Source organism: Meleagris gallopavo, chromosome 10 (genome assembly GCF_905368555.1).
Source record: "Meleagris gallopavo chromosome 10, MGAL_WU_HG_1.1, whole genome shotgun sequence".
In the NCBI taxonomy this organism is placed as follows: domain Eukaryota; kingdom Metazoa; phylum Chordata; class Aves; order Galliformes; family Phasianidae; genus Meleagris; species Meleagris gallopavo.
In genome coordinates this window covers 9,377,908-9,405,829 of record NC_139413.1, presented here as the reverse complement: position 1 = coordinate 9,405,829, position 27,922 = coordinate 9,377,908, and the positions used below count along the sequence as shown (strand labels likewise).

The window sequence follows — 27,922 nt, the reverse complement described above, 5'->3', positions numbered from 1 at the left end:
CAAAGAACACACATCTGTACTTTTTACTTTCAAGCCCAGGTCTGAAACATTAGCATAACTGACTAGCAACTTCAACATTTTTTTTTGTCTTAGAAGACCTCCTCTTACATTTTAACTCTTTCATGCATCTCCTTTTGCTACCACGTGGTAGCACCACTTAAGTACTAAGTACAGTTAATTTTGGCAGAACTTAGAAAATGCTACATTTTGTTTCTCTGTTTGAGAGGCTTGATCAAATATCTTTGGAGTACAGACAAAATTCTAAAGTAAATCCTGATGAGTTCAGAAAAATCTAGTGTTGGTCTAATACTCACAGTTCAATGCATGTTACCAAGTCAAAACCAAGCATGCAGGGATCTTTATGAGCAACTGAGCCTTGATGCAAAGTCACAGTTAAGGATCTTTCAGATGGCTCCAAATAATCAGCAGGAAGAGGAGTTAACCTATGCCTTAAAAAAAACAACAAAAAAGAAGGTTTAAAAACATAATACCACAAAAGGACATTAGGACAAGATAAATTTTGCATGCAACTCTACTAACAAATACCCTACTTAGATATTTAACTCTAAAAGTTTCATCATTTTACCGGGAAAAAAAAAATCCTAATACACATCCTTTTTATAATCATTTCAATAGGATGCAAATTGAGTTGATCCAACAGTTGTCCTTCTCCTTTACAAAAATTTACACTATTTTTAAGACACTTACCCAAAGAAGATACTGTAAATTCTGACTGTAGCTTAACTCTAGAAACACAATACTTCTATTTTAGACATGCTTTACAGCGTTTGGGGAGAAGTTATGAAGTATAAACTTTTTTTTCAAATAAATGAGATTGAAAACTAAAATATATATGCAAAATTTGATCTGAAAAACTACAGTCAAAACACAAATCAACACTATACTTAAAATGGCTAGTTTTCTTCATTCTTGAGAAAGAGCAAATGACAATGTCAGCATCTGTAAACTACATATTTATTGAAGCCATATTAAGCTTTCAATTCAAATTAGCTTTGAAGAGAGACTTTGGTGTTCCTCCAAATCTGCCCTGTGCTTCAGGGGTCACACAAGCTAGAAGTTGTAGAGCTTTCTTAAACACAAAACACTGAGTCAGCCTCCCATTTCAATAAGATGATCAAAAATGAAGACCCATAAAAGAGTTACACACTCATTTCAAAAGGATCAGACTTGCATACGACAGTAACGTCATGTATAAACAGAATAAGCTATAGACAATGCATCTGTACCTTTACAAACAGTATATTCCTCAGATGCAGACACCTTCAGGGCCATGACCCAGACATATGCTGCATTAGGTGATACTAGAGCCCAACAACTCCCCCAGGAAATCTGATACAGCTGGCACTGTAACCAATTAATAACAGACCGCTCTACATTTGCCAAGTGGTATTTCTGCACTTATCCTCATTCTGAAATTGCTGTTAATAAATCATGCCATTAGGTCAAATCAAACAAAAACCTTGAATTAAGACAATTCAAAAGCTTACATTTTCTCTTTCATCACAGCTGCACAGATATCTAGCCCAGCTAACACTTCAACACAGTTACAGAATTTCAGCATCCAGAGAAGTGTACAGTCAGCACATCCTAAATCTGCCACCTGTAAAATAGATATTATTAATGTAGAGCATTTGCACATGAAATGATTTGAGACTTCCATAAATAATTCTGTATTTATAACAACAACATTTTAATAATAATTAATAACCACAACTATTCAAGTTAGCTAGACAAAGTTACAATGTTTTTCAGAACATGAGAATTCTTCAAAATGTTTTAAAGGGGGGCTACCTTTTGGTACTACAGCTATAAACAAGCAAATGTACAGCATCCCAGTAACTCTAGAGAACATCTCCCACATGAAGGCATATGCCCTCAAATAACAAAAGGAGTGGCTGATGACCAGACCTTTAGGATAGAGAAAAGCTGGTCTAACATAACTCTACACTCTGAACTTCACTTCTCAACTAAGAGCATCCATGTGAGCATTGATGTAAACCCGATGCTGTACACGGACATAAAGGCTCTAGAAATTTTAAGAACAAAACAAAAAACACTACAGTGAAAGACAACTGATCCAAAATCCTCAAAGTTAAATCAAGACCAGAACGCTACCTGCTCTCCAAGATAGGCTAGGACATGTTTTCTTGTTTTTATTTTCCTACTTCCCATAAATTTACAATAAATTATATTCATGCCTGAGAAACATCATCAAATGTCTCTTAAAGCAATTTGTTTTTAACAGTAGCTTCTCCAGTAGCATTGATTTCTAATTAGGTCACCAGATTATCTACTCATTTCCTGCCCTCCAGAGATACCTAGTATTAGCCATTTTTTACATTTATAATACAAGAAGACAAAATATACCAACCTTTTTTGGTTTGTATTTCCTCACTAAATCTTTAACAAACTCATAGCGTTGTTTGTATAACGGTGGTGTGAATTTAATCACGCCAGTAAACTGCCTTCCTTCAAAGTTCTTACCCATAGTATTTCAGTAAGCCTAAAAATACAAAAGTTAACTCATTATTTTAAGTACTCTACATCATATCAAAATTCAGAATTGGCTTTTGTCAGCGGCGCTCAAATTTCAGTTAAGGAGAGAAAGACCTAATCTCTAGCATTAGCGAAAAAAACGCGTTAGCAAAATTGAACCATAAGTACTTCATATACATGTAACGTAAGCGTGTGGTAACCGTTGAATCACAGCCTGAAGCACTGACTGAGCACGTGGGGGAAGGACTCGGTCAGCCCTGGAAGCACAGGTGAAGGCAATTCAGCTGTGTGACCGGAAGGGGTGGAGCCTGGCTGCACCTCTCTTAGACCTCATTTAAGGGCTGACTGCCCTTTTTGGAGATTTTCTTGGTGAAGCTTTTCCTTGCAAACCTTGAATCTTTTGATATGGGTGAGTAATCTTCTTTTTTAGTACCTTTCTATCTTGCTGTTTCTTCCATCATCACATCTTTATTGTAATGCTTTTCCTGTTATACTTATCTAATTGCTATAGTATGCACAACCTTTTTAATAAAACCATTTTTACTTGTATACAACTCTATCCTAAACTACATTTACATTACGTTGACACAACTACAACATTACCTTGCGTTGTTTTTCTAGCAAATACAGAAAAATAGTTTCTCGCTCACGTAGCTGTTCTCCTTTTTACTCATCTATGGTTTGATTTCTCTTATTATTCAGATGGTTGTGTGTGCATGGTTCCCTGTGAATTCTGCAACGCAGTGAGCAGCAAGAGATATCTGGAAAAGTACTATGCCACTGAAGAGGAATGGTTTTGTTGAGTTTAAGTTTTACGACAACATAGCACTAGAGTCACAACTATCAGCCCACCTCCAACTCTCACACCTTGAGAAAGCAACCATAATTCAGCACACCAGAACACTTAACAAGCAGTAATTCCCGCTAGACCCTGGTGAATGAGGAACACAATGCAGAGAATCTGCTGGCTGGGGAGCCTGTGCAGGAACTGGCTGTGGGCAAACTCCTCAGCTGCCTCCTGTTTTCTCAGTCCTCATGCAGCTGGCCTGTCCTTGGCTTAAAGGCATTTTGTGTTTTGTAGGGTGTATTCCAGACATAACATAAATAGTTAGCAGCAAGCTGTTTATTGTTTATTGAATAGCTAGGAAATGTATACAAGGATGCTTGCAGACTGACTGTCCTAATGGTTTCCTAGGCATCTCAAGTTATTGGAATGACTGCCTTCTACTATATTTGAGCTTCTTTGCTTTTCAGGTTTTTGGCACTTATCCGCTGTTCATATTCACTTCTGGTTTGAGTAGCAGGTAGGGGGAGCTGTCTATAATTTCACAACTCTTTCCGACAGTGTACTTAAGGCAGCTTAAGAGTTCATAATCAAGAGTTGGAATTGCAAAGAGATTCTAAAAAGCGTTGCATTGTAACCAAACTGTACTTGTGACACTAATTCACTTTAAACAATATACAAATGACGTTTCACATATCTTATTTCTTTTCCATTTTTGGTTGTAAAGTTTGGATGGAAGACTGGGTCTTTCAAAGATCGGCAGCGTGGAAGAGATAGAGGACACCATTAACCATTTCAAGCTGTGTGTGTTTGATATTTTTCTCGTTAAGAAAAATGTTTGGAGAAGTTGTTCTGATTATTCCCTACTATATCAATGAAATTTATGTTATTTTCACAATGCAACAGGTTAAATTTCTCTTATTTAGTCAGTTCAAGTTGTTCCCTGCCCTTACCCAGTGATACATCTACTTAACAGTCTCAAGGAACCATAGGATAATTTATATTGGAAGGGACCTAGAGAGGTTACCTAGTGCAGTCCCCTGCTCAAAGCAGATCCAAGTTGATCTGACCTGAGTGGGTGGCAACCCTTTCCAAGACAAGGGGTTGGAACCAGATGACTTGTAAGATGCCTTCCAATCCAAGACATCCCACGAGTCTATGATTGCTCTGAGAACTTCTGCTCAGAGGTATTTTCCTCATTTCAGTTTAAAATTGCAGATTGCGTATGCAAAGTTTATTCAGTTCAATAAACTCACAAATTAAATGCATTGTTCTTAAATTAATCCCACTGTACCATAAAGAAAACAATTACATAGCTAGTAAAATAAGTAAAAGCATCTTACAGTAGAAAATAATGAATCAAGAAATCCTAAACTGCTGAAACTTATTTAATGCCTCAGCAATTGGGATGAGAAAAACAACTGTATGCAGAACTTCACTTTAAAGCTTAAATACATACAATTAAATATCATAGCACAAGAAAGGTAATACAGTACCACTGCCAGAAAACAATGCAGCCTTACAGGGAAGTTGAATCTCACTGTAATTCAAGAGCTAAGAATCAAATGGCACTCAAGATGTTTTATGACTCAACACTGTCATTTTTCTCCTCAGCTTCAACTAATAGATTAAGCCTGTTCCGGAATTAAATCTGAAATAAACTGTGTGAGTAAGAAGTGGGCTCTTACACATCACCAACAACTTCCTTTTTTATATTACTTATTTCCTTACTTTTTGGAGTCAAAAGCACTGCCTTCTTGCTGTTTTTTCCTTTTGCTCTGATTCTGCCTGAAGACAAGCTTGGGTGCCTGGGAAAAGAAAAACTAGTTTGAGGTGAATGGATCAACAGGTTCTAGATAAGTGTGCTGAAGTTTGTCGCACCAGTAAAGAGGGACTGTTTTACAAAAATGTGAACTTGCAGAGGAAGGACATTGAGGTTTCTGGAATGTATTGACTAGATGTTCAAACAGGAAAAGAGAAATATGTGAATAAATAACTTGGGTTATATGAATGATAACAAGCACAGGCTGTCTTCAAGTGACTATGCAAGAGAAATGTATGCTAAACAAGAGAAAAAATCTTTCAAAATAAAGTTGTGACTCTGCAGAGCACGATTATTCATTGCCCTTACTGTATTACTCATTTTGCATTTAGTTTTTTTCAATTTTTTTCTAAGATTAAGTGGACGTTTACTGGTGAGCAACGACGATAAGGCAGCAGAGTGCTGCGGTGTGGAAGGGCGGTGGTGCACGCTGTGGAAAGCAGGCCGATGGGAGCTGGCAGTGCTACTGGTAGAAAAGAGTGCGGCTGGATCGCACAGCCGGCACGTGTCACGGCGCGATAGCAACTCGCTTTAAGCTAACGGCGCCGGCACCGCGCGAAAGCAGACTACAAGTCCGGAGAGATGAGTTGCTCTTTCTAAGGTCTGACCGTTCAACTGCTTTCACAAAGGCGCGTTCGCCCGCAGCTCAGCCGCCCCCGCTTAGCGCCCGGCCCTCACCAGCGGGCCGCGCACGCGGCGGCGGCAGCAGGGCGGCTTTCGGCCACCGGCATCCGCGCCGAGTTCGACGCTCGCAGAGCGCGGGCGGTAACCCGGTGCCGTCTGCCGGCCGGCAGTCCGCCGCGAGGCTGCCGGACGGGACTCGCGAAGCCTTTCTTTCGCGCGGCTGAGTGGCGGCGCTCCCCACCTCCCGCCGGGCGGCGCGGGCCGGGCCCTTCCTCGCGCGGCCGCGCTCCCCCGCGGGGATTGGCCGCTCGGCCCCGGAAAGCGCGGCCGTCACTTCCGCCGGGGCCGCCATCTTGTCGGCAGTTGGTGGAGGCAGCGCCCGACCCGGCAGCCCGCGCTCCGTTGTGGCGCGGCCGTTCGTTCGCCTCGTAGGCCGCGTGCCGCAGCCCCGACCGCGGGCCCCGCCGCCATGGCCAACAACGGCCCCGCCGTCGGCGCCGGTAACTGCCAGGGGCAGCAGGCGGTCCAGCACCAGCCCGGCGCGGTGCCGCCGACCCAGCAGCAGCTGCAGAGCGGAGCGCCCAAGCCAGCGGCCTCGGGCAAGCAGGGCAACGTGCTGCCGCTGTGGGGGAACGAGAAGACCATGAACCTCAACCCCATGATCCTCACCAACATTCTCTCGTCGCCCTACTTCAAGGTGCAGCTCTACGAGCTCAAAACGTACCACGAAGTGGTGGACGAGATCTACTTCAAGGTGAGGCTGTGGGCCGCGGCCTGGGCTCCGCGGGGCTCTGCTGGCGCCTGCCCCGAACCGCCCGGCGCCTACGGCTCGGAGCGGGTGGGCGGGGACTGCGGCCTTTGCCGGCTGCCTTCTGCCTTCTTGCGGGGTCCCCCGCCTCTATCCAGGAGAAGGAATGGCAACGCGTTTCTTATTGCTTAGTTTAGGGGGCTCGAGATCTCTATCTTTCAGGAGAAACACCTCTCCCGTTCGGTTGGCGTTAGGGAGTTGCGAGTTTGCTTGGAGATGGGCAGTTGGAGTCAGGGCAGAGGGCGTGAAATGGCCGTCCGAGGGCTGCGCTCTGAGCCGGAGGGTGGGGAGGGGACCTGCGCTGCGTGCCGCCCCTGAAGACAAACGAACGGCCTCTGCAGCCCGGGAGCCGCCGGCCCCGTATGGCTGCGCCAAAGGCACGGCCCTGGGAGTGGGTGGCTGCGAGGGGAGCTGGCCTGTGGCTCTTTCCCGATTAGAGTTTAGTACTTCTTCACTAGTCTTCTTCCCGGTCAAAAGCGAGTTAGTTATGGTGCTGCTGGTGGCCTTGGGTTGGATGTGCTGGGAAGAGACCTGTATCAGTACGCCCACGGGGTCAGTTCTTGATTTGTTAGCCAGACTGACTATTCTCCCAGGTAGAGGTAGCATAATTAATGCTCATCAGCACAGCTTCGGGTTTTGTTCTGATAGCGAGAGCACAGCTTAGATAATTCGGGCTGCAGTTATTAGCCAGCTGTATTTTGGAGATATGGCAGTATTTTTCTGAGGTATGGTGGGACTGCTCAGTATTGTTACTGTGTCACTAAACTGATTTTAGTACGTCTTCAGAGGAAAAATAAAGTAACTATTTACCCTGGAGTAAGTCAAGTCACTGTAACTGGAAATAACTCTACAGAAGTATTTTGAAATATTTGGCATTGTTTGCCCATACTTACAAGGGTAGTGTGCTTTTCCTCTCTATGGTGATGCTTTTCTGCTTGACCTGTGGTGTTGTGAGCAAGCTTCTGATTTCTTCTAGTACGTGGAGTAAGAGTCTGTTTACCATTTGCTGCATGTGAAAGAAAAATTATGTTCTATCAGAACAAAAAGCAGTGAAGTTTATTTTTGCAAATGAAGTCAGGAACTGAAAAACTGATAGATATTTGGAGTAAACTGGAGAATATGCATCTATTACATGAATCTTTTCAGATGCAGTCCAAAAAAAAAAAGCGGTTGATGTGATTAATCTTTGTATTGGTAGAGTTCAGCTGCAATAGTTCAGCTAGTACTGTTAGTGTTTCATTCTTTAAGTGGCTTCATCTTAAATTTTGAGGAGTGTTGACATATAATTAAAAGTCAACTTATTAATCCAGTATAAATAAAGTTTGTCTAATGAGTTTGACAGTTATTTTTACTTAAAAATAAACGCTAAAGAGGAAACTCAGATCCTTACTTACTCATGTGTAATAGATAGGAAGAAGATGGTCTGATGGTGAAGGTACTTCAATGATATTTAGAAGATCTTAATTCTGTTCATATTTTAAGGTTCCTGAGTAATGTTGAGTAATTGCTGACCTTTTTTTCTCTTTTTGGTTGAATGCAATGTCTGCCATACACTTTCATGTGTGTTTGTTTTGGGAATATGATTAAGTAGCTCATTTCAAAAATTCAAGAATTCGGAATCTTGGAGGCTCAGGATGAATGTTCTGACTTAACACAGGCAGCTAACCATTGGTTGAACATACAGATTCTTCGTAGATATTTAAATTAATTCACAAGTAGCTTAAGTCCCGTTTGTTTTAGTTCTGGATCTGTGAAGAATGTGACTTCCTCTTCCTTTTTGATTTTATGTCCTTATGCGTGTCCTCAACTTCATGCACTCTGTGCTTTCAGACAAGAGAAGTACATGTGGTAATCTTTGTCGGATTAAAACTTTAAGTATTCTTTTCTGAAATAAGTATTGTTTCTGGGGCTTTTGTATTTGTATCTGGGGAAAAAACAACGTGTTTATATTGAAAAATTAAAAGCTACGGTTGTCATACTTGATCATTTAACTAAAGTACTTCTATCTCCTGTGAGAGGCAAAAACAAATAGTGGGAAGGATATATACTCTTATTTATGTAATATTTCTGAAATTTACTGGCAATGCTGATAATATGGAAAGCTGTGGTGGATTTTCCCCAGTGGTCTTCTCTTATGTTTAGCATTTGGCAAAGACAGTAACAGTCAAAAACAGTTGAGCATCTTCTTTCATCCCTTGTTACATCTCTGATTTCAAGCAATTGTTTATGTAGCTAGTTTTGTTCCATACTCTGGTGGGGTTTTAATACCTGAATGGCAGTACAACTTGGCCACTAGCCCACAGTCCCATGTAGCACTGCTGAATTTCCGTCTTATTTTTTTAAGCTGATGTGTTTAGGAAATGTCATTTATTAACCCAGATGTTGTTCCTCTGAATGCAGCGTGGGCAGTTTATGACTTTTATTGTCATCTTTAGGGAATGATGTTAATGACGTTTGTACACTCATCTCAAAATGCATCTCAAAAGATTTTAATTAGGCAAGTTTTACTCTTTATTACCTACGAACCATTTTAAGAACATCATTGCAGTTTACAGGGAAAATAAGACTGGCTTTTAAAGTGTTTGTAGTATCAAATACAAGATGCTTTCTTTGGTTTGTTCATTTTTAACTCTGTTCGTGATTTTGGGTAATGTAATTTAAAAAGCCAAATGCTCGTTTTAGTGACAAAGCAGACTTGATCTTGAGTTTATGATAAGACAAGCTGTTCAAGACTGATTTAGGCAATCCATCGTTTAAATCAAATTTGTATACGTAGCTAAACATGATGGATGTTTATGATTGTTCTTTTTTTCTTTGATTCTCCCTTCCCTGCCCTTTCAGGTTACGCATGTTGAACCATGGGAAAAGGGGAGCAGAAAAACAGCAGGCCAGACAGGAATGTGTGGAGGGGTAAGTAGAAGTACGTGCTGCCTTAAGTTTTTCTGTTTCTGGTAGAACAAAGTTTCCAAGCATAGCTCAGATTTGCTTGTATGTTGGCTCAGTTACTACATGTAAAAGTGTTTATTACAAAGAGTTCATATGTTCCCCTTGCTTCCAAAGGAGATGAAACTGTAGAGGCAAGTAGCATTACTTTTTTCACATAGTCCTGTTGATAGATTCACAGTTAGCCTGTATTGGTTATGGCATTTGGTTTTGTTAGCTTCCTACTTGTCACTAACACTTTGTTCTTTTAAAGGTACGTGGTGTTGGAACTGGAGGAATTGTGTCTACTGCCTTTTGTCTGCTCTATAAATTATTTACACTGAAGCTCACCCGTAAGCAAGTGATGGGCCTTATTACACATACGGACTCTCCATATATTAGAGCTCTTGGATTTATGTATATTAGGTCAGTGTTAATACAACCAGCTAATGGCTAATGTGATATGCAGAATGCTGTATTAAAGTTTTTCCGTTCTTTTTATACTTAAAGGTACACACAGCCACCTACAGATCTATGGGACTGGTTTGAATCCTTCCTTGATGATGAAGAGGTATGTCGGCGAGGGTAATAATTTATTTTCTTTTGTTTCTTTCCATGTTACTACTTTAGAATTTAAGACTGTTTAATCAGATTTTCTGTAGTTTGATGCTACATGTTTTTATTCTTGTAATTTCATTTATTAGTGCAGGAAGCAGATCTGAGCTGGGACCTGGATCATTTTTCTTAGATTTCGAAGATATAATGAAATTTCCAATTGATTACTGTGTTATTTTTTACAAAATTATAAAATCATGCAAAAGAAGTTGATTAAATCAGAATGTGGACAGTAGGCTTTATGAGTGTAGGTTTGTGCATTTTTTAAAGAAAAATTTATACTTAAGGTATAGTATGTGCTGAGAGAGCTGATTTTGCCTTTTGCAAATATTGCTGGGACGGGGGAGTTGGTACTTGCGTAAAAAGCAATGTTAACATAAAAAGAAATACCTAAAATCTCTCCGTAAATTTTGGAATATAAAGAGAATATTTCTTGGGAGGAGAAACATCTGGATTTCTGCATTAAGTGGAGTTATTAAAATTTTTGCTCATTAAACAATGAAACGCATCATGAGGTGCTGACATGGGAATTTCACTGAGTGGATGCTTTACTGTGCAGTAAGATAGGAGAATGTCTTTGTTCCTACTTACTGCTGGGAGAAATGGAGTAGAAACCTGTGGATGAGGTTTTTAGGTATATCAAGTTGAATGTTGAGTCTGTTACTTAGTGTTGCAATTTGAATTTGTGGAGCACATTGTAAATTGTATCCTGGGTTTAAGAGTTGCGCAGGAGAAATCCCTTGCACTCTTCAGTGCAACAGTTGTCAAGTACTTCGAGAAAATTCAACTGATGTCCAAATACCCGTATTAAGAAGTGTTAATTATACCTATAACTGCAATACAGTGCATTTTTAAGCAGTTTCCTTTCATGCCAAGTATCAAAAGCACTATGCAAAGGAAAGTTATTTCAGGTAAACTTGTGCTATTGTATGTTTTTAACAGAAAACAAATTTAATTTTGGATTGTATAGCTGTTGATATTCTCATTCACCCCTAGATGGTGCTACTAGCTAATATAAGCTCTGTGTTATAACTTAAGAGGAAAATTGGGGCAGCATTGTTTTCAGGGTCCCATGAGTAGCTTGATTCCCCAGACAATAAACAAATCACAAATATGATTCATTGTGCAGATCTTAACTGGTTTATTATTCAGAGTACCTATTTTAGTTCATATGTTTTAGTCCTTACAGTTCTTGGCTATCAGAGTGTATTTGTTTATTGTTGTTTAAAATGATCCAGAGTATTTTTTGAATTAGCGTTTGATTCCCAGCTCCTTTCAGTAGCATTATGTTACCTAGGAAAAATTGCTTGGGGCTGTTATAAGTTGCTTAGCCCTGATCAGACTCATTGGATGAAGCAAATTTATCTATAAATTTAAACCTACTGGATTTTTTCCTCCAGTTCTAAAATATGTGGAAGCACTTCATCTTCTGACATGCTGCTGTGAAAATGAAAGACTTCTCAGGATACACAGCTACTTTTCAAAATGTTTCTTACGTTTATTTTGTTTAACTGTACGTACTCTCCAGGTGCTACGTTTAACTCATTTTTTTCTTCTTTAGATCTCTGCAGCGATTATATTTGGAAATACTGTATATCTGAACACTTAAATGTGTGTGAGTGCAAGCAGTTTTACATTTAGATTTTCTCTTCCTGTTTAGATAACAAATCTCACTTTCCTTGTGTGCTTGCACTATAGGTTTGGGACTGACAATAGCTGACTAACATGTCCTGAGCTGTGAGAGGGCATAGCAAGAAGGCCTTCATGCGGTAATGACCCTTTTCAGAGACAATGGTCATCATGGATTATGCGTTTCCAATTATTTGTTCATTTATTTATTTTTTTACATATTTCTAAATTAGAAACCTCCCTGCTTCATGGCAGTTGGTTTGCTATTGCTTCCAATATTGTTAGGATGCCATTTTGTACTACAGATTTTTCTATGATCATTTTTAGATAGGCAATGATATAGTTCTTAAATGATTTAGGCCACAGGGTTGGGTATGATGTTATGCAGTTGTGCATCCACAAAACGAAGTATTAAATGTCGTTTCAGAAAACTTCTCAACTTTGTGGCATTTATATAAAATACAAGATCATACTGTATAACCGGACTGTGTAAGGGGATTTTGTGTTAATCTCTGCATTGACAGTCCCTTAGCATCCAGATGGTGCAGGATTAGTATGTTCCTGCATGCACATGTACTAAGTCCCACTCCCTGTCTGTAACATACTGCCAAATCCAAAGGGTGCGGAGTTAAGAGTTTTTCTAAGGAAATATATTAGAATAAAAAACAAGTAAACTTACATAATCGTGAGACTTCAAGAGGGCAGTAATGTAGCAGCATTTTTTCTTAAATAATTAAAGAGTATTTTTGACCATCAAGATATTTTCTGTTTGTATTTTATAGGACTTGGATGTGAAGGCAGGTGGAGGCTGCGTCATGACCATTGGGGAGATGCTTCGTTCCTTCCTCACTAAGCTTGAATGGTTTTCCACATTGTTTCCGAGAATTCCTGTGCCAGTCCAGAAGACTATTGATCAGCAAATTAAAAGCAGACCCAGAAAAATTAAGAAAGATGGCAAGGAGGGAATGGAAGAAATAGACCGGCATACAGAACGTAGACGTTCAAGGTTGTATATATGTTACTTTGTAAATAAAGGTTGAAAGTTCAATATTGAGTGACTTCCTATGAAGAACTAAGTAATCTTTTAGTAAGATGGCTTTTAGGGCAATTAGTTTATGGGTGTTCGTGGATAAAATCTGACAATACTGCTCTCTTGTAGGCTACCTGGTATTTAAGATGAAATGTAGGCTGTGTATGTAAAGCGTACATTGTAGAGTAGATAGGTTCTCTTTACTTGGAAAACTGTTGTTTCATATTGAATACCCTTTATTTTAAAAGGTCTCCAAGACGATCCATCAGTCCCAGGAGGTCTCCCAGAAGATCCAGAAGCAGAAGTCATCATCGGGAAGCCCACGGGTCATCTAGTTTTGATAGAGAACTCGAAAGAGAAAGAGAACGTCAGAGATTGGAACGTGAAGCTAAAGAGAGAGAAAAAGAGAGACGTAGGTCTCGAAGTACCGATCGTGCGCTAGAAAGGAGACGAAGCAGAAGCAGGGAACGATATAGAAGCCGTAGTCGAAGTCGTGATAGGAAAGGAGACAGAAGAGATAGGGATAGGGAGCGAGAGAAAGAAAATGAACGCAGCCGGAAAAAAGAGAGAGATTATGATAAGGATAGAGGTAGTGAGAGAGAAAAAGATAGTGATCGATCTAGAGAAAGATCAAAAGAAAGGAAAAGTAAGGGTGATATAGAAGAGAGAAGACACAAGGATGACAAAGATGACAAGAAACACCGGGATGATAAGAGGGATTCCAAAAAAGAGAGAAAGCATAGCAGAAGTCGAAGCCGGGAAAGAAAGCATAGGAGTAGAAGCCGAAGTAAGAATACAGGCAAGCGCAGCAGAAGCAGGAGCAAAGAGAAATCAAGTAGGCACAAAGGTGAAAGCAAAGAGAAATCAAATAAACGAAGTAGAAGCAGAAGCAGAGGAAGAACAGATAGTGTTGAGAAGTCAAGAAAACGAGACCACAGTCCCAGTAAAGAAAGATCTAGAAAGCGTAGTAGAAGCAAAGAACGTTCCCACAAACATGATCACAGTGATAGCAAGGACCATTCGGACAAACATGATCGTCGAAGGAGCCAAAGTACAGAGCGAGAGAGCCAGGAAAAGCAACAGAAAAACAAAGATGAGACTGTGTGAACTCTTTAAGAAGTGGATCACATTGAATCCTATAAATGTTTGATTAAATCCTGCTTATTTTTTCTTAAAGTTGAGATTGTGCAGTAGTTGATGAGCATTCTTCTCCAACCTCCCTCTAGGCTGCAGATTGTCATTTCCTATTCTGGGTAGGGAAGTGCCTTTGTAAACCCATTCAATACATTGACGGTTTCAAAACCATTTGTTTAGTTTAATTTGTAATCCAGAGATTGTTGCATTTTTATTGTTCAGATGTTTCTGAAATGTACAGTCTGTACATATGTCCTGAAAATGTTTTAATTCCTTTGGCGTGGTTGCCATGTTGGTTAAATTTGTATGAGGCAATAAACTGCCACTAATTCTACTTTCATTTTGTAGATGTGGAATTATGGTTTGTATTATCCTGAAGTTAGCATGGCTGTGCTTTACATAATAGCATGGCTTTTTAGGGATGGACCTTGAGTGTGTATAATAGCTGAGATATTTATGTGCATACAATGTACATGGAGGGCTGCAGATTTAGAATAACACTTATGTCCACTATACCTGCTGTTTTCAAAAACTTCTAAAATGTTTTTTGTTGATTAGCACCGGTGTCAAGTTGGGAGTGGAATTCTGAGAAGACAGTAGTTTAGATGCAAATTTTTAGTTTATAATGGGCTTTTTTAGTACAAAATTCTTTAGAAAGGCTACCTCAGGCAAACACTGTACAGGTTGATGGGTGAGTACTCTAGCCATCTATGCATTTTGTCTGGGAGAAAAAGTACGTATGGTTCTGATTTTGTTAAACACCACTTATCAATTTATGGTAATTTAATGTTGTTAATCAGCAGCTGCACTCTAATTTATGATAATCCTGAGCTAATGAAGGCATTTCACATGGGAAGAGGGAGGTAGGAAGAAGAAAATCATTTCAAAAGATTTCAGTTTCAAGCTTCCAAAGCATTTTTATAAGTGTAAACATTTAAAATAACAATTACCTGATAGTGTCCTTTTTTTAAGTCATATTTTCTACAGATAGTAAGATTGCAGTTTGTGCTGAACATTTCATCTGGCAGACTTTTCTTTTTAAACAGGTTATTAGGAGCAAAAACCAAAATGCGTTATAAGAAAAAAAAATCGTGTCATTAAAGTCCAGGTCTATTTGATAGATTATTCTGACTTGTATTCTAAGTGAGAAGAACCGTCTGGAATAAACTCTCAATTAATTCCTTTGTATTGGGTCTCAGCTTTTCCCTGCATGTTTATTGCCACTTGAAGAGTGCTTGTGTTCCGTGATCTTTCTTTTGAAGACAAAGCGACACATTGAACAAATTAGGGTTTTTATGTAATACTGTATAATATTTTATGTGAACTGTGCAAAAAACAGGTCTGTGTTGGCTGAAAAAGTAACCACAGTAGAGTATGAGGAAATGTTACGCCTTTTCCAAAAACCAAGAAGTCAACGCTAGTAATAACTGTTAGCTCAGCAGCAAAGCAAAAAAAAAAAAAAAAAAAAAAAAAGAGGATGTTGAGTTCATAAATTAGCTCTCCAAGTTACAAAGTAGGATACATGCACTTTTTATCAAATAGGCATAACGTAGAAGTCTCAAACTAGTTTTGAGTGCACCTAAACTGCTCTTTGTTGTTAAACTTTTTATTTCAGCCATTACTGTTTTGGTATGCATTAGATCTGGAACACTGCTACTGCTCAGTGAATGTTCTGGAACAGTTTTCAGAACTGATTGCTTTACACTGAAAATTACAGTTAGAGATTACCAGGATCTCTTATGTTCAGCTGTATTTTAAAAGCGATCTCATCAGTTGAGGCTGAAATTCACTGTCCTAGATTAAATCTCCAGCTTCCCTCTTCCCAATCCTCAAGCAACTATGACTGTTGCAATTAGGTGTAGATCATCTTTCCAGCTTTGCCAGCAGTGACTTCTTACCATCCTTCTGAGACAAGGACAGTGAACTGCCCAGAAAGCTAGTACTTTGAGGAAGGGAGGAGTAATCTTAGATAAGAAAATATAGTAAATGAGCAATGGAGAGTATTTTGATCTGTTTGCTTCGCTTCTGGCAGTAAGTAATAAAATTTTGTAAGAAATACACAAGGGAGTGAAAGATGGAATATTGAATGAGGGAATCAATCAGTGTTGATAAAAGGAGTAGACAACATGAGGTAAATATGGTGGACTTTAACAGATCAGTTATTTAGGAGAATCAATTAAGCTTATTGCTCTAATTCCAAAAACTTTATCAGAAGAAAAAGTCTGATTAGTACATTGCAATTCTGACCTGATAACTTACCTCCCTATCTGATCCAGAATTTCCATCTAGACGTGTTCTGCACTGCTCTTTCCTCTGTATATCACTGTAACAATTCAGAAATTCAGATAATCAGTTATGGAAAAGCAACAATCTAGTGAAATGCATTCAATGTTGTTTCAAGCATTTTATATAGAGAAATAAAGCACAAGACTGTCCTGTTGAAACCCTTGTGAAATAAAGTAGAATGGATTCAGGTAAGTCAGATTTAGAGTAGTGACCTTGTTTAATTTATAACTGAATATGGCTGGGCTATAAAAGATAAGCCTGCCTTTTATTATGTACTATTAGATAAACAGTAAAAATTGTGTGACAGTATAGAAGGCATGATGGTACACAGGCAACAATGTAGGTAACAATGTTTTTTAATTATGCGTTGTAAGATGAGGTGTGAGATGAACCTGCATAACACTAAGCTTTGGCTGTCAAATACATACTATTTGCAACTTGGTTTTACACAGTGCTAACTAACATGCTTCTATGAACATGAATAATGGAATGAGTGTACTGTGTTCTTACCCATTCCAACAGAGCTTCCAGAACAGGTTACTGAAATGACATGAAACAGTAGTGTGAACGTTAAGTTTTAGGTTGTAGGCTGTTGAATGTACTCCCTGTTAAACAACTGTGCAATTGCATCACAATACAGTTTGATAGTGGATTAAATTTATGCCCTCAGAAAGGAATCACAAAGAAATTACTACTACTTCAAAATACTCACTACCCACTTGGGATTGGTTTATAGAAGTTCTTGATCTTTTTTAGATAACTTACTGATTTTAAAAGCTCATTTATTTGCTTATGTATTATAATCTCTGCTCTCCCAACTGAAAATCAACTTCTCTGTATTCACTAGATTCACCAGTGAAGTGTTAGTGATTCTTATGCAAGATCTGCACTAAGAAAAAGCAACTTTTCTGTGCTTAATCTTAAAGTGTTTCTGAAGCTCATCACAGATACTGCACAATAGCATCCACAAAATTACTCTGGAGCGAGCACAGCAGATAAGCTCTGCTGCATGCTGCCTTTACTCAAATAACTTGATTACATTTTAACTATTTAGTGTGCATGGGGGGAAAAAAAAAAAGTGTTCAAAGAAATTTTAAGATTTACCTGAATATATTTTTTTAGGACAAAAGGTGAACTTCAGGCTCTTAGCTGTAGCTGGAGATACTACTGCTGTGTAGACGTCACCACAAGGTATCTCAGTAATATCACAGTAACTTAGACCCGAGCTAGGTGAACAAGTGAAATTGCCTTTTGAGCCACGTAAATCAGTAATGTAGCTTATTGTTTCTTCAGAAGCTTGCCAGTATACCCGGATACCATTATTGCCAAGTCTATACAGCTTCACTCCAGAAGGACAGCAAGCACCTAGCAGAATAAGAAATGCATCGGTACGGATGTCTGTAAACTACAGTATGTTCTAAATTCCTGTAGTGACTTTTCACAGATGACGTGATTACCAACGCGTTCAATACCAGCATTTCCTTGAAGTTATTTAACAGAAAACCAGAATAACTACTGAACTGTGCTAGGAAAGAAAATGCTCTCTCAGACTCCAATTATGGAGCTGGAATTTAACTATTGTTTTATAGTACTGGAATACTGTCTTCTCTACTTATTATGGAGGCAGAAACCTAGAAAGCCTCAGAACCCTTTCTGGATTCTAGAATTTAATTATGCCATACCATAATTAAATATTTGTTTCAGGACTATTATTATTAAAGCTTCTTTCAAAGTTGTAAGAACAGGGTTTAAACAATATGTGAAATTAATTCTACGTGCTTTTATTTAAAAGAGGGTACTTGCAACTTTATTGAGTTTCAATTACATTACTTGCACTAGAGGAACGCTATTCAATTAAGCTGTATATTAAATCATTTTCTTCTTAATTGCATTTATTGTTTACGTACTGGAAGAATATCCTTGATATGTGCAATGGGATGTCAAACCAGTTTCACTGATGGCTTTCAGAGATACCGTGTAGTTGGTGCCACATGTGATGCATCCCAGGAGACAGTAGTTTTGAAGAGTGTGACATTTTGCCTGTCCCTTTGGAGACTCCAATGTCGTTGCATATGTGTGTGCACCCATCCCAACAGACCAGGTGACATTTGTTACAGACTGTGTCACTTGAGTTAGTGTCAGGTCGTTAGGGCAACAAGGAGCTTAAAAATGAAATTAGAGAGTTCACTTTTTCACCTGGAAAACAAAGCATTTTGAAGGATTGCAACGAGAGCAGCGCGTGACGTTGAGCAATGACAACTAGCATACTATTCAGGCAAACCTTAGCATGGGGAAGATGACTCTGGCTACATGTCTAGGGACCGATTAAGCAGGGTCCATCTCTACCTGTTAAGTCATGTGACAGTCGAGATCTGCCTGTGTTCAAAGGTTTTTTCTCTACAAATCAAAGTAACAGTTAAAAACTGAACTGCCTGTTTAAAATTGATCCTGGCCGACATTAATCCCAGAACTGTGCTTTGGAATTGTCTGGATGAAAAATATAGGATAGAGTTCTGCTAACAAGTTAATAGCAGGAATTATGGTAGGAAGTGCTTTAATCTTCTCTTGAGACTGTTTAGGTTGGTGGTATGGGCATAACCTCATTCCTTCTCCTGGTAATATTAAAAGTCAAAACACTGACAAGGGAGTTAATATATTTGTTAGCTGTGATATATCATAACTGATTGTACTATGGATGCTTACACGGAGGCAAATGGCAAGTAATCCTTTTCTCTCTCTCTCTCTCTCCCACACACACACACACGTATTTTAAGCAGAGTACAGAGAGACTATAATTTGCAGAAATGGTAATTTTTATATACATATACACATTTATAAACACATGTAGAAATGTTATAGTGCAAGGATACTAAGTATTTCACATCAAATACAATTCTTACATACCTGTCTCTAAAGGGACACTGTAGCTTGGCAAGCTCTGTCCAGCTGGAGATCTTGCTATGACACTAACAGAGAAAGCAGATCCACAGGGAAGATTAATTAGGGTACAAGAGTTTCCAGAGCTTGTACAGTGCCAAAGTCCAGCCTCTCCTCGGGCAGTTACGATATATGTAGCTTCCTCGTTGTTAGATTGCCAGTGCACACTGATCACAGAAAGAGCCTCCTTTGAGATATTTTTAATTTCAGGACTGCAGGGAGCTGAAAGTTGTTTAACAGATTGTTTATATATACCATAACAGTTACTCAAAAATTACTGAAAGTTAAAACTAACGAGCTCCTTTGGAAAAGCGTGTAATCCTGACATGGTTATGCTTAGTATGAATTTAGAACTCATGACAGAAATGATAACATAAATTTTTGCATACAGTAACAGCAATGAATTGTGATTTTCAAAAGCTTGGAGCATTCAGTAACTTTCAGTCCAAATCTTTTTTTTCAGGTCCCTCATTACAGTACATTTTTTAATACTTCCAGTAGCCTTCTATTTTCACTTACATCAGTTACAGTAACTTAGCCCTCTGCTAATGCTTTTCATGCATTAATCACTGCAGTCTAGCTAATTATTTCTTCCACTAAAGGCAGGTAGGAATGCACATACCTGTTGTCACATACTTAGATGCACACGATGTGTTGCTGCCCCTGGCCTCACTGAAGGAGTAAACGGTGACGTTGTAGCGGGTGTTGCAGCGCAGAGCAGACAGGGTGCAGGCTGTGGCAGTGTCGTTGCACAGCACCGTCCCCCTCCAGGAGGCAGCCTTGGTCTCGTACATTTCAGCACCGCGGACAGGAGCCCAGCTCACCTCCACCGTGTCGCTCGACACCAGCACTGCGCGGAAGTTACTGGGGCAGCACGGTGCTGAAACAGGCAAGGCATAGATGGACGTTCAGCCTGAGCAGAAAACTGTCATTTGCCTCTGTGCTTCATAGCTTAAATCGCCAAAGGTGTCTTATGTTGCGCAAACTGAGCGCCATTAATCCCAGACTTACTGCCTGAATAGTTCCACACCCTTCTTTTAACAAAGGGCCTCCTAATGGATATGTAATCATAGTATTTATGTGTACTTATACATACATCAAATTATGAATATCCTTGATTTTAAACTGCAAAACAACTAGAGACTATCCAAGTCATTCTTAAAGCTGTTCTTCACAATTTCCCACTGAACTGATTTTTTTGCCCCCACACTAAGGAAAAATTGAAGTTTAAGTCATGATCTTAAAAAGATAAAAATGTACATCATATCATCCTCTATCATAAATACAGGTAACAGATCCAAAAGGAATTTGCAAGAATACTTTACTACTTACCAGTTGTGTAATTGAATACATCACCTAAAGGACTCTGCCCTGCATTGTTATATGCAAAGACACTAACGAAATAAGTGAAACCGCAGTCTGACTGGAAAAGGCATTGAGTATGTGATGTCTTGCAATATACTTCCAAGCCATCGTCGCTCTTCACAAAAACCACATAATAATGTCCAAAATTTACTCTAAACCATGATACCAATAAGTTCCCATGTTCATCATCTTCAATTGATATATTTCCTGGTGCACAAGGAACTGAAAAAAAAAAAAATCAGAAAAAACTATTTTCATCGGAATATTTATATTCAAGTTATGCTGTAGGGAAAAAAAAAAGGAAAATCTGATATATGTGGAATTATTCTATATGGTTTGAATATTTAGAACTGTCTTGCTCAAGAAAATAGGAACTCATACAGCTTTACAGATAATGTTACTTACATCTAGATGAGAAGTGACTGTGATTTTTACAGAACAAAACATCACTTCATCACCTTCATCACTTACATGAGAAAGATCTGCTGAAGGAGATCCCATAATCAAAAGCAGAGGCACCAGACAGTATTGGAGAAGAAATTGGCACATTCTGTTCTCACAGATAATAGTTCTAGATGATGATCAGAATACTAGTTTAAATAGCGTTTGGCATCTAAAAAACTTTTATGAAAACCTTTGATATGGTGGTACAGAACAGTACAGACTGTGTCTGAATAAAAAAAGTAATTTGTTTAGGTTTCCTTTCTGGGTGGCATTCTAAAATTTTGCAATAGGCTGAAAACTCCATAGGTTTTTTCTCAAATAATATCTTTCCTTTCTTTTGGTTCAAAAAGTTCAGCTTGCTGCTAATTAGATTATACATGGTCAAACAAAAGCAATGTGGCTGAGAAGATTGCAGACCACAGCTTAAACTTTCTCTTACCAAAGGCTCTCATTCCGTTAGAACTATTCCTGAGTTCCTCTTGAGTGATCTCTAACTCACAACGAGAGGTCAAAATGAGGTAGGTAACATTAAATAAACCAATAATTAAGTTTTGTCTGTAAGATAACATGTAGCTTACCTGGTTTAGGTTTTGCTTACATGGGCCATACAACTAACAGATCCGAAAGCACTAATCTCTGACATGCTAGTGGTGCTAAGTAGCAGAGATTAGCAGTCTTTTGTGCTGACCAAACTGCTACCTGAAATGGTCAGTGACTGCATCTTAATTCAGTCCGATGTTACCATTTCAGTTACAAGTGGTTATTTGTTAATCTGTATTCTAAGTCACAGCTACATCTAGCCTAGAACAGTTCTCAGTCTATGGCCAGTCCTCAGTGCTATTTCATCACAGATTTCTCCCAGTTTATTTGTGACAGATCTACCACAGTAGGATATAGCTGCTATTCCTTAGATTAGTTTTTACACTCAGAAAATTGACTTTAGAATATGTACTATTGGTAAGAGGAAAAGGCAGACTTCTTGTTTCAGCTAACAATATATACACCACTGCCAGTTTCTCACAGAAATATTAAGAAAATTTAGGCTATTATCCCCTAAGTACAAATGTATGGCATAGTTCACGCACACAGTTCAGAAGCAAAAACAATTTTGAGAACCAAGAATTTTAGTGGCCTAGCATTTGAAATTAAATAAATGTATGCCCAAATGCCATAAGCTATGTAATAATCAATTATTCACATACTAGTTTTTAAGCTCACTGCATCAGTAGGATTACTGGATCCAGCATCATTATGTGCTGTGACAGAAACAGAATATTCAGACCCGCACTGGAGTGATGGTACTACGCAGGAGGAAGAAGATGTGTTACACTTCAGTTTCAAGAGTCCGCTGGAGGCTGTCACACTGTAAGTCAGAGCTCCTTCTGCTGGCATCCAAGAAACAGTAGCTCTTAAAGCTCCATTACTGAAAGCTACTTGAACATCTGCTGGTGCCTTAGGACCTACGGTATATCAGTTTGGACATTTGTAAATACAATTCTGCACATGGTCTACAGGCACGATCATTTTCAGAACTTGCAAATGAAGTAATTTCTAACCCTCATTGATTTTAAAGCTGCAGCATAATTTGCTAAATAAATTATTTTAGTTGTACTCTGACAACAAGCGTTATTTTAAAATTCCTTGTCTTATTTGAATATTTGTTGTTTAAATAAGTAAGTAAAAATGAGTAAGAAAAATACTCAAATTAGTCTAAGCATGTGTCATCTTTACCCAGGCCTATAAGATTTAAGGTAGTTAATGGTATCTTTGCCTCAGTAACATTCATTAAACATAGACACACCATCTGAGTTTCCATAGAATAAAACTTATATGATGAGAAAACCTATCCAGTGTATCTTAGAAAAGCATAATGTAATCCTATGTACATAAAGACTTCTTGGTATAGCTTATTATAAAATGCTTACAAAGTTTCAGAAAAGAAAATGTCTTACTTGTTCTTTGGTTATATGTGAAATCATCTCCAGGAAGACCGTTGGCATTCCAGGCATATGCTTTTATAGTATAGAGAGTTCCTGGATCTAAGTTTGAAAATATAAAGGAGGTATTGGTAGTGTTCTGCTTCAGCATTTTGCCCAAACCGTCTGATCTCATCAGGGACACAGAGAACCCAACTGCCATATACACAGCCTTCCAGCTCACTGCAATGGAATCACAGCTCGGGGAACTGGCAGACAGAATTGGAGCAGACAAGACTGTTGAGAAAGAATATCAGTTAGGCTTTAAGTTTTTCAGTAATACTGTTTGGTGGGTTCAAATACCAGAAAAGTACCCAGAATTTAAAAATCACCACATTAAAAAAAGAAAAAAAAAAAAAGAAAAAAAAACCAACCCAGCAATCCCAGGAAAACAAATTAATGCAAGACCGACAGAATAAATTAGGAAACTGATTTGGTACTTCTATTATATAACAGGCTTTGTAAAATGAATGTAATTAATGCAACTTATACACAAATTACTTCTACAGTGTGTAGAAGAATGCGAATCGCTAAGACACTGCATTTCCCATCATCTAAGTTTTACATTATCTTATTATTTTGTACTTTTGGTTGTATTTGTGTCTTTTGTTAAAATAAAGTCCACACATTCTTAGAAACTCTATTAAAACTTCTCTATTAAGCATTAACTTTCAGTACAATTGCAAAGCAAAGCCACTAATTCAGACTCATGTCCTTGTCATTAAGTCAAACAGTAGAATTCTAGCCCTCAAAAACTGCAAGGAGAATGTGCTCAATACAATTTAAAATGCAAGATTATAATTTTCAGATCCCAAACTTTTTTTTTTTTTTAAGTTAGGATACTTGCATAAGTTCTTTAGATTACAACAATACAGAATGGAAATAAAAATAAAATCCACCTGTTGTTGTCTTTCTGGAAGGTGAAGGGCGGCTCTTTCCTCCTGCGTTTACAGACCTGATGGTGATTCTGTAGCAGGTGGCTGGTTCCAATCCCATCACTGTACCTGGTGATTTTGTGACTACAGTTTCAATGCAGGAATCTCCATCCTGTGCAGCCAGCAGATAACCAGTAGCTCCAGGTACCGCTCTCCACTCTACTGTGATACTACTGCTAAGTTTTGAGTAAGCTTGATCAATAACAGGTACGTCTGGAGCTAAAACAGGAATAGCAACAAAAGATGCGCTCAAACTGGGGAACTCTAAGTTGAGCACTGTGCACTTAACAAAGAGATCAGAACAAATGGTCTGTACCTTTTATTAATGATTTCAATATATTCTTCAATTACTGGTGATTTATTCTTCAATTTTACAAAGTTACATAGTGTAATGTAATTACCTTTATTTCAGGAAGAAAAAAAAAAGCAGATGTTTTTCAGCATATAAAGTGTAATGGCTATTGAGAAACTGTCTAATATTTGAAACAACTTGCTACTACTACAACACATGTTCAAAAGACTGTAACAATTAGATTGATAGTTAGAGGATGTTTTCTCCTTGCTCAAAGAAGGTATATTCAGATATACAATAATATCACATTAAATATTGCAATTAAAAGCTTTTCTGATACCTCATGCTGAAGGTAATTCAGAAGGAGCCTGCTCTTATGTCACAAAGTGACTACAGAGAGTGTGTTTCTTAACATGAGCAATTTATGCTCAGTAATCAGGATTTTCAGACTGGAATTAGCATATGTAAAGCAAATCCGTCTGTTACGGGACTTCAAAAGACTCATCAGAGACAAAATTACAGTGTTTAAATTGCAAAAAAAAAATTAAAAAGTATTGGGATGTCAGTATGTGCCTCGAGGCAAATGTATTTATAGGGAGAAAGCTCTCTTAGACCCAAGCATTTTCTCATTTGTTCATACTAGACACCCTCTTTTGTCCCCTTTTAAAAATGGCAACATATATTCGATGTGACTGTGCCTCCAGAACATTTGCACTTGTGTCTTTCTGTGTATTTGAGCACGTTGCTATCTATTGCACTATGATTATTTTTCTCCTTTTAATTTACTGTCGCTAGTAGCAATTAATAACAAAAGAAAATATATAGCATCATTTGTATCAGAAATAAATTAGAAAATATGGATCATTAATGTCTGTTCTCAGATAACTGATCTAGCAGTAGAAGGCTTTTATACCTATCAGGATAAACACTGCTACTTTTAATTTTTATTGCATTGACTCCTTATATTAAAAACAAAAACAAAAACAAACAAAACAACACTGGGAAGGTAATGACTATTTCTTAAAATTATTACACAGAATCACAGTGTGTCAGGGATTGGAAGAAATCTCAAAAGTTCATCTAGTCCAATCCCCCTGCTGGAGCAGGAACACCTATGTCAGGTCACACAGGAACACAACCAGGTGGGTTTTGAACGTCTCCACAATCTCTCTTGGCAGCCTGTTCCAGTGTTCAATTATGATTAAATGTATTTTCAAAACAGATTTTCAACAAAATATTTTCTCAATTGCACTTCAGCACGAGTTAAAAAGTACTTTGTTTATGTAGATTCTTCACCAATGATTTATATGCTACCAGTCCTTTGAAACAAAAATACTGTTTATCAGCACCAGTACTGACCAATGTATACAGCTTCACATCTGCACTTGTAATGAAAAGGCAAATAATTTGGAAAGCTGGATACTGAGCAAGCTGTGCATGGCAGCTCAGGGAAACATATAAGAAAAAAGAAGAGGAGGAAATGAGCTAATAATGCTGCTACCAAATTCAGTGTGAGCATCAGAGAAAGGTTTCAACAGGAATGGCAGCTATTCCCTACAAATACAACAAACATCAGGGATCAGGGATCCCAACCTTTCAGAGGCCAATTGGAATTACACTTCAAGAAGGTTCTCTTACTAACCTGTTGACTGCATTGTCCGTGTTTCTGCCAGAGTAATTCCATTCTTGTCAATGGCTTCTGCTTGTATAGCATAGACAGTATTGGGAATTAACGAAGTTAGAGTGCTCTTCAGTGTACCATCACTAAAATGAGCCAGTAAAGAATGGCCTACAGTATTCACAGCTGTAGCTGTGACTCTGTAAGAAGAAGCTCCTGAAAACTTGGACCATCTGAGATAAATGCTTCTTGAGGTCACGTCATATATAGACATAGAGAAACCTTAAAAAAAAAACAAAAAACCACACACAAAAAAAAACAAAGCAACACAGAGAAAAAAGAAACAAACACACAAACACAAAACCAAAACAAACCATAATCAGAAAAACATTTCAGTTGTTCCTGAATGTAGTGAAGTCTTGACAAGGTGATTGTTCAGACCCTTAGCAAGCATAAAGGTGAACTGATTTTTAGCAGATCGACATTTCACTGATTCTGCAGTGCTAATTCTCTTGTTCACTTTTGTAATCTCCTAATTACTGCAATAACCACTACTTGCTCTCATAACATCATTTGTGGTGATAACCACTTTACTGGAAACCCTTGTACACTTCAGTCTACTTATTTTCTAAACATACTGGATATAATCCACATATAAATATACAACCTGTTGAACATATGAATAGGATCAAATGTGCGTTCTGCAGCTTGTGGAAAGAATGTGCTGCAGTAAGCATGCAGGTACTAAAACAGCATGGGTATGGTTAAACATTTAAGACTTTGACAGGTCAGTATATTCAGGAATACCCTGCTTATAGACTGAGCACATTTTGAAAGCTCTCCTTGCAGTCTTGCATTCCTCATATTACACACACATAAGGCAGTAGGAGCTCTTGGCACAAAAAGTGAGACTGAAGGAAGTCTAAAATGTACAGAACACTAAAAGATATTTAGTGCTCAGGAGATTTTAATTGTTATTAATATTTATTTTTTTGTGGCATGAGAGACTCTACCTGTGAGTGTTGGATAGAACTGAGACTCCTAAAAGTGAGATTTACAGTTTATAAAGGTATCAACAATATCACCACAAGTTTTTAAAAACTCAGTAAATCCTGGAAAGTTGTTTTTTTTTTTTTTTTTTTTCCCCCTAAACTTACACAGTTTATTAGAAATCAGAATCGTGTATGTTCTCTTTGAACCTGTTCAGAAATGAGCAGCCAAAACCAAAACACCATTTTGAAGATGTACCTGTGTTGGTTGAAAAGACCTGAAAAGGAAGGTATAAAAAATTAGAAATGCAAAGCAAAATATTCTATTTGGGAAACTAAAAAATTCCTAATAATGCTAGTAATAACAATATCAACTTAGAAGATTACACTTTTTAACACATTTCACTGATGTGACGTGTCTGTTCAGACTCGTTAAGCACAGACACTGCGATCAGCGAGGCAGATCGGCAGATTATACTCCTCATTCTCCTCTATGGATCTGCCTGTCGACCCAGTGTTCAGTTGCTGGCAGGCTCTGAAAGATCCCGGTCTCTTCAAAGCCTTGCCAGTCACCTGTAAACGCTCACATTCTTGACAAAACTTCGAAAGAAGACCAGCGCACTCACCACTCGCAGGCTGTGGAGATGCAATCCTACGAGCAGCAGCGATGCTCGCTCCGAACCGCGCATCTCCGCGCAGCGGCGGCAGCCCGGTCCTACACGGACTTGAACTTGTAGGTAAGCAAGTTTTTGTTGTTTTGTTACAGTTCCTGTATCGAATACACAAAACTAATAAAATAATCAAGCCCAATTCAGATCTGAAACGTGCCGTTTAGTTTACGGTGGCTCTTTCCGTCCACTCACAGGCACGTTCCTTTCAGTCTGTGATCTCTTTTAACGGAAAGACACTCCCCGCAGCGGCAAGGAGCTCCCCTCCTCAGGCTTCGTGCTGTTTGAGGAGGCACGGAGTTGTTCTCCAGGCCGCGCCCTCTGACAGAAGCGGGATCTCACGAAGAACCGATGGCTCACTGCACCGTGCATTGAAGGCTTTACGGCGGCAGAGAGGACAATTTCGCTCCTCAAGGAGCCGGGCTCCTCACCTGCCCCACCAGCGGCCTTCTAGAGAGAAACCTTCCTCAACAGGGTGCTCCGATCGCCGCCCTCCTACCCCTCGTCACCTGGAGGGCGGAGCCCGC

The 27,922-nt window shown here is 38.8% G+C and overlaps 3 protein-coding genes across 18 annotated transcripts in view; 1 reads left to right on the top strand and 2 right to left on the bottom strand.

Annotated features, from left to right (window-relative positions):
- HENMT1 (HEN methyltransferase 1) overlaps positions 1 to 6,066 on the bottom strand; it is a 37,939-nt gene extending 31,873 nt beyond the window's left edge. For 4 of the 7 annotated variants that reach the window (XM_085231442.1, XM_085231441.1, XM_010715650.3 and 1 more), the window contains exons 1-5: positions 5,802 to 6,066; positions 5,033 to 5,109; positions 2,393 to 2,524; positions 1,509 to 1,621; positions 315 to 449 (exon numbers count right to left, since the gene is read on the bottom strand). In XM_085231442.1, coding sequence (XP_085087568.1) covers positions 315 to 449; positions 1,509 to 1,621; positions 2,393 to 2,509 — 365 coding nt within the window. In that variant the 5' untranslated portion in view covers positions 2,510 to 2,524; positions 5,033 to 5,109; positions 5,802 to 6,066. Of the gene's footprint in view, positions 1 to 314; positions 450 to 1,508; positions 1,622 to 2,392; positions 2,525 to 5,032; positions 5,110 to 5,731; positions 5,776 to 5,801 lie in introns of those variants that run through there. The other 3 variants (XM_019618502.3, XM_085231444.1, XM_085231446.1) reach the window with 3 other exon arrangements.
- Positions 6,067 to 6,070: 4 nt separating this feature from the next.
- Positions 6,071 to 14,219, top strand: PRPF38B (pre-mRNA processing factor 38B). The gene is made up of 6 exons (XM_010715880.3): positions 6,071 to 6,501; positions 9,397 to 9,465; positions 9,752 to 9,903; positions 9,988 to 10,048; positions 12,504 to 12,727; positions 13,000 to 14,219. Exons 1-6 carry the CDS (start codon positions 6,217 to 6,219, stop codon positions 13,856 to 13,858), a joined length of 1,650 nt encoding a protein of 549 aa, XP_010714182.2. The 5' UTR covers positions 6,071 to 6,216; the 3' UTR covers positions 13,859 to 14,219.
- On the bottom strand, positions 13,330 to 27,921 carry FNDC7 (fibronectin type III domain containing 7). 10 transcript variants are annotated; one of them, XM_085231429.1, is made up of 13 exons: positions 27,827 to 27,921; positions 27,354 to 27,496; positions 26,987 to 27,005; positions 25,763 to 26,020; positions 23,793 to 24,047; positions 22,870 to 23,130; positions 22,120 to 22,377; positions 20,441 to 20,695; positions 19,731 to 19,988; positions 19,076 to 19,330; positions 18,079 to 18,333; positions 17,276 to 17,536; positions 13,330 to 16,711 (listed from the first exon to the last, which is right to left on the bottom strand). In XM_085231429.1, the coding sequence occupies exons 2-13, from the start codon at positions 27,414 to 27,416 to the stop codon at positions 16,641 to 16,643; spliced, it is 2,469 nt and encodes an 822-aa protein (XP_085087555.1). In that variant the 5' UTR covers positions 27,417 to 27,496; positions 27,827 to 27,921; the 3' UTR covers positions 13,330 to 16,640. The 10 variants fall into 10 exon arrangements, with proteins under 10 accessions (XP_085087555.1, XP_085087554.1, XP_019474051.2 ...); XM_085231428.1 differs by having other exon boundaries at positions 27,354 to 27,515; positions 27,591 to 27,911; XM_019618506.3 differs by having other exon boundaries at positions 27,591 to 27,911.
- Between the last annotated feature and the right edge of the window lies 1 nt (position 27,922).

What these genes read in the sequence shown, in the direction of transcription:
- PRPF38B (XM_010715880.3), top strand. Translation starts at nt 6,217, where the DNA reads ATGGCCAACAACGGCCCCGCCGTCGGCGCCGGTAACTGCCAGGGGCAG. An exon ending in TGGACGAGATCTACTTCAAG is followed by an intron (nt 6,502 to 9,396) that starts GTGAGGCTGTGG and finishes CTGCCCTTTCAG; the next exon opens with GTTACGCATGTTGAACCATG. An exon ending in CTTGGATTTATGTATATTAG is followed by an intron (nt 9,904 to 9,987) that starts GTCAGTGTTAAT and finishes TTATACTTAAAG; the next exon opens with GTACACACAGCCACCTACAG.
- FNDC7 (XM_085231429.1), bottom strand. Translation starts at nt 27,416, where the DNA reads ATGCGCGGTTCGGAGCGAGCATCGCTGCTGCTCGTAGGATTGCATCTC. An exon ending in ATATCAAGGATATTCTTCCA is followed by an intron (nt 17,537 to 18,078) that starts GTACGTAAACAA and finishes TTATTCTGCTAG; the next exon opens with GTGCTTGCTGTCCTTCTGGA. An exon ending in TCCTAAAAAAATATATTCAG is followed by an intron (nt 16,712 to 17,275) that starts GTAAATCTTAAA and finishes ATGTCATTTCAG; the next exon opens with TAACCTGTTCTGGAAGCTCT.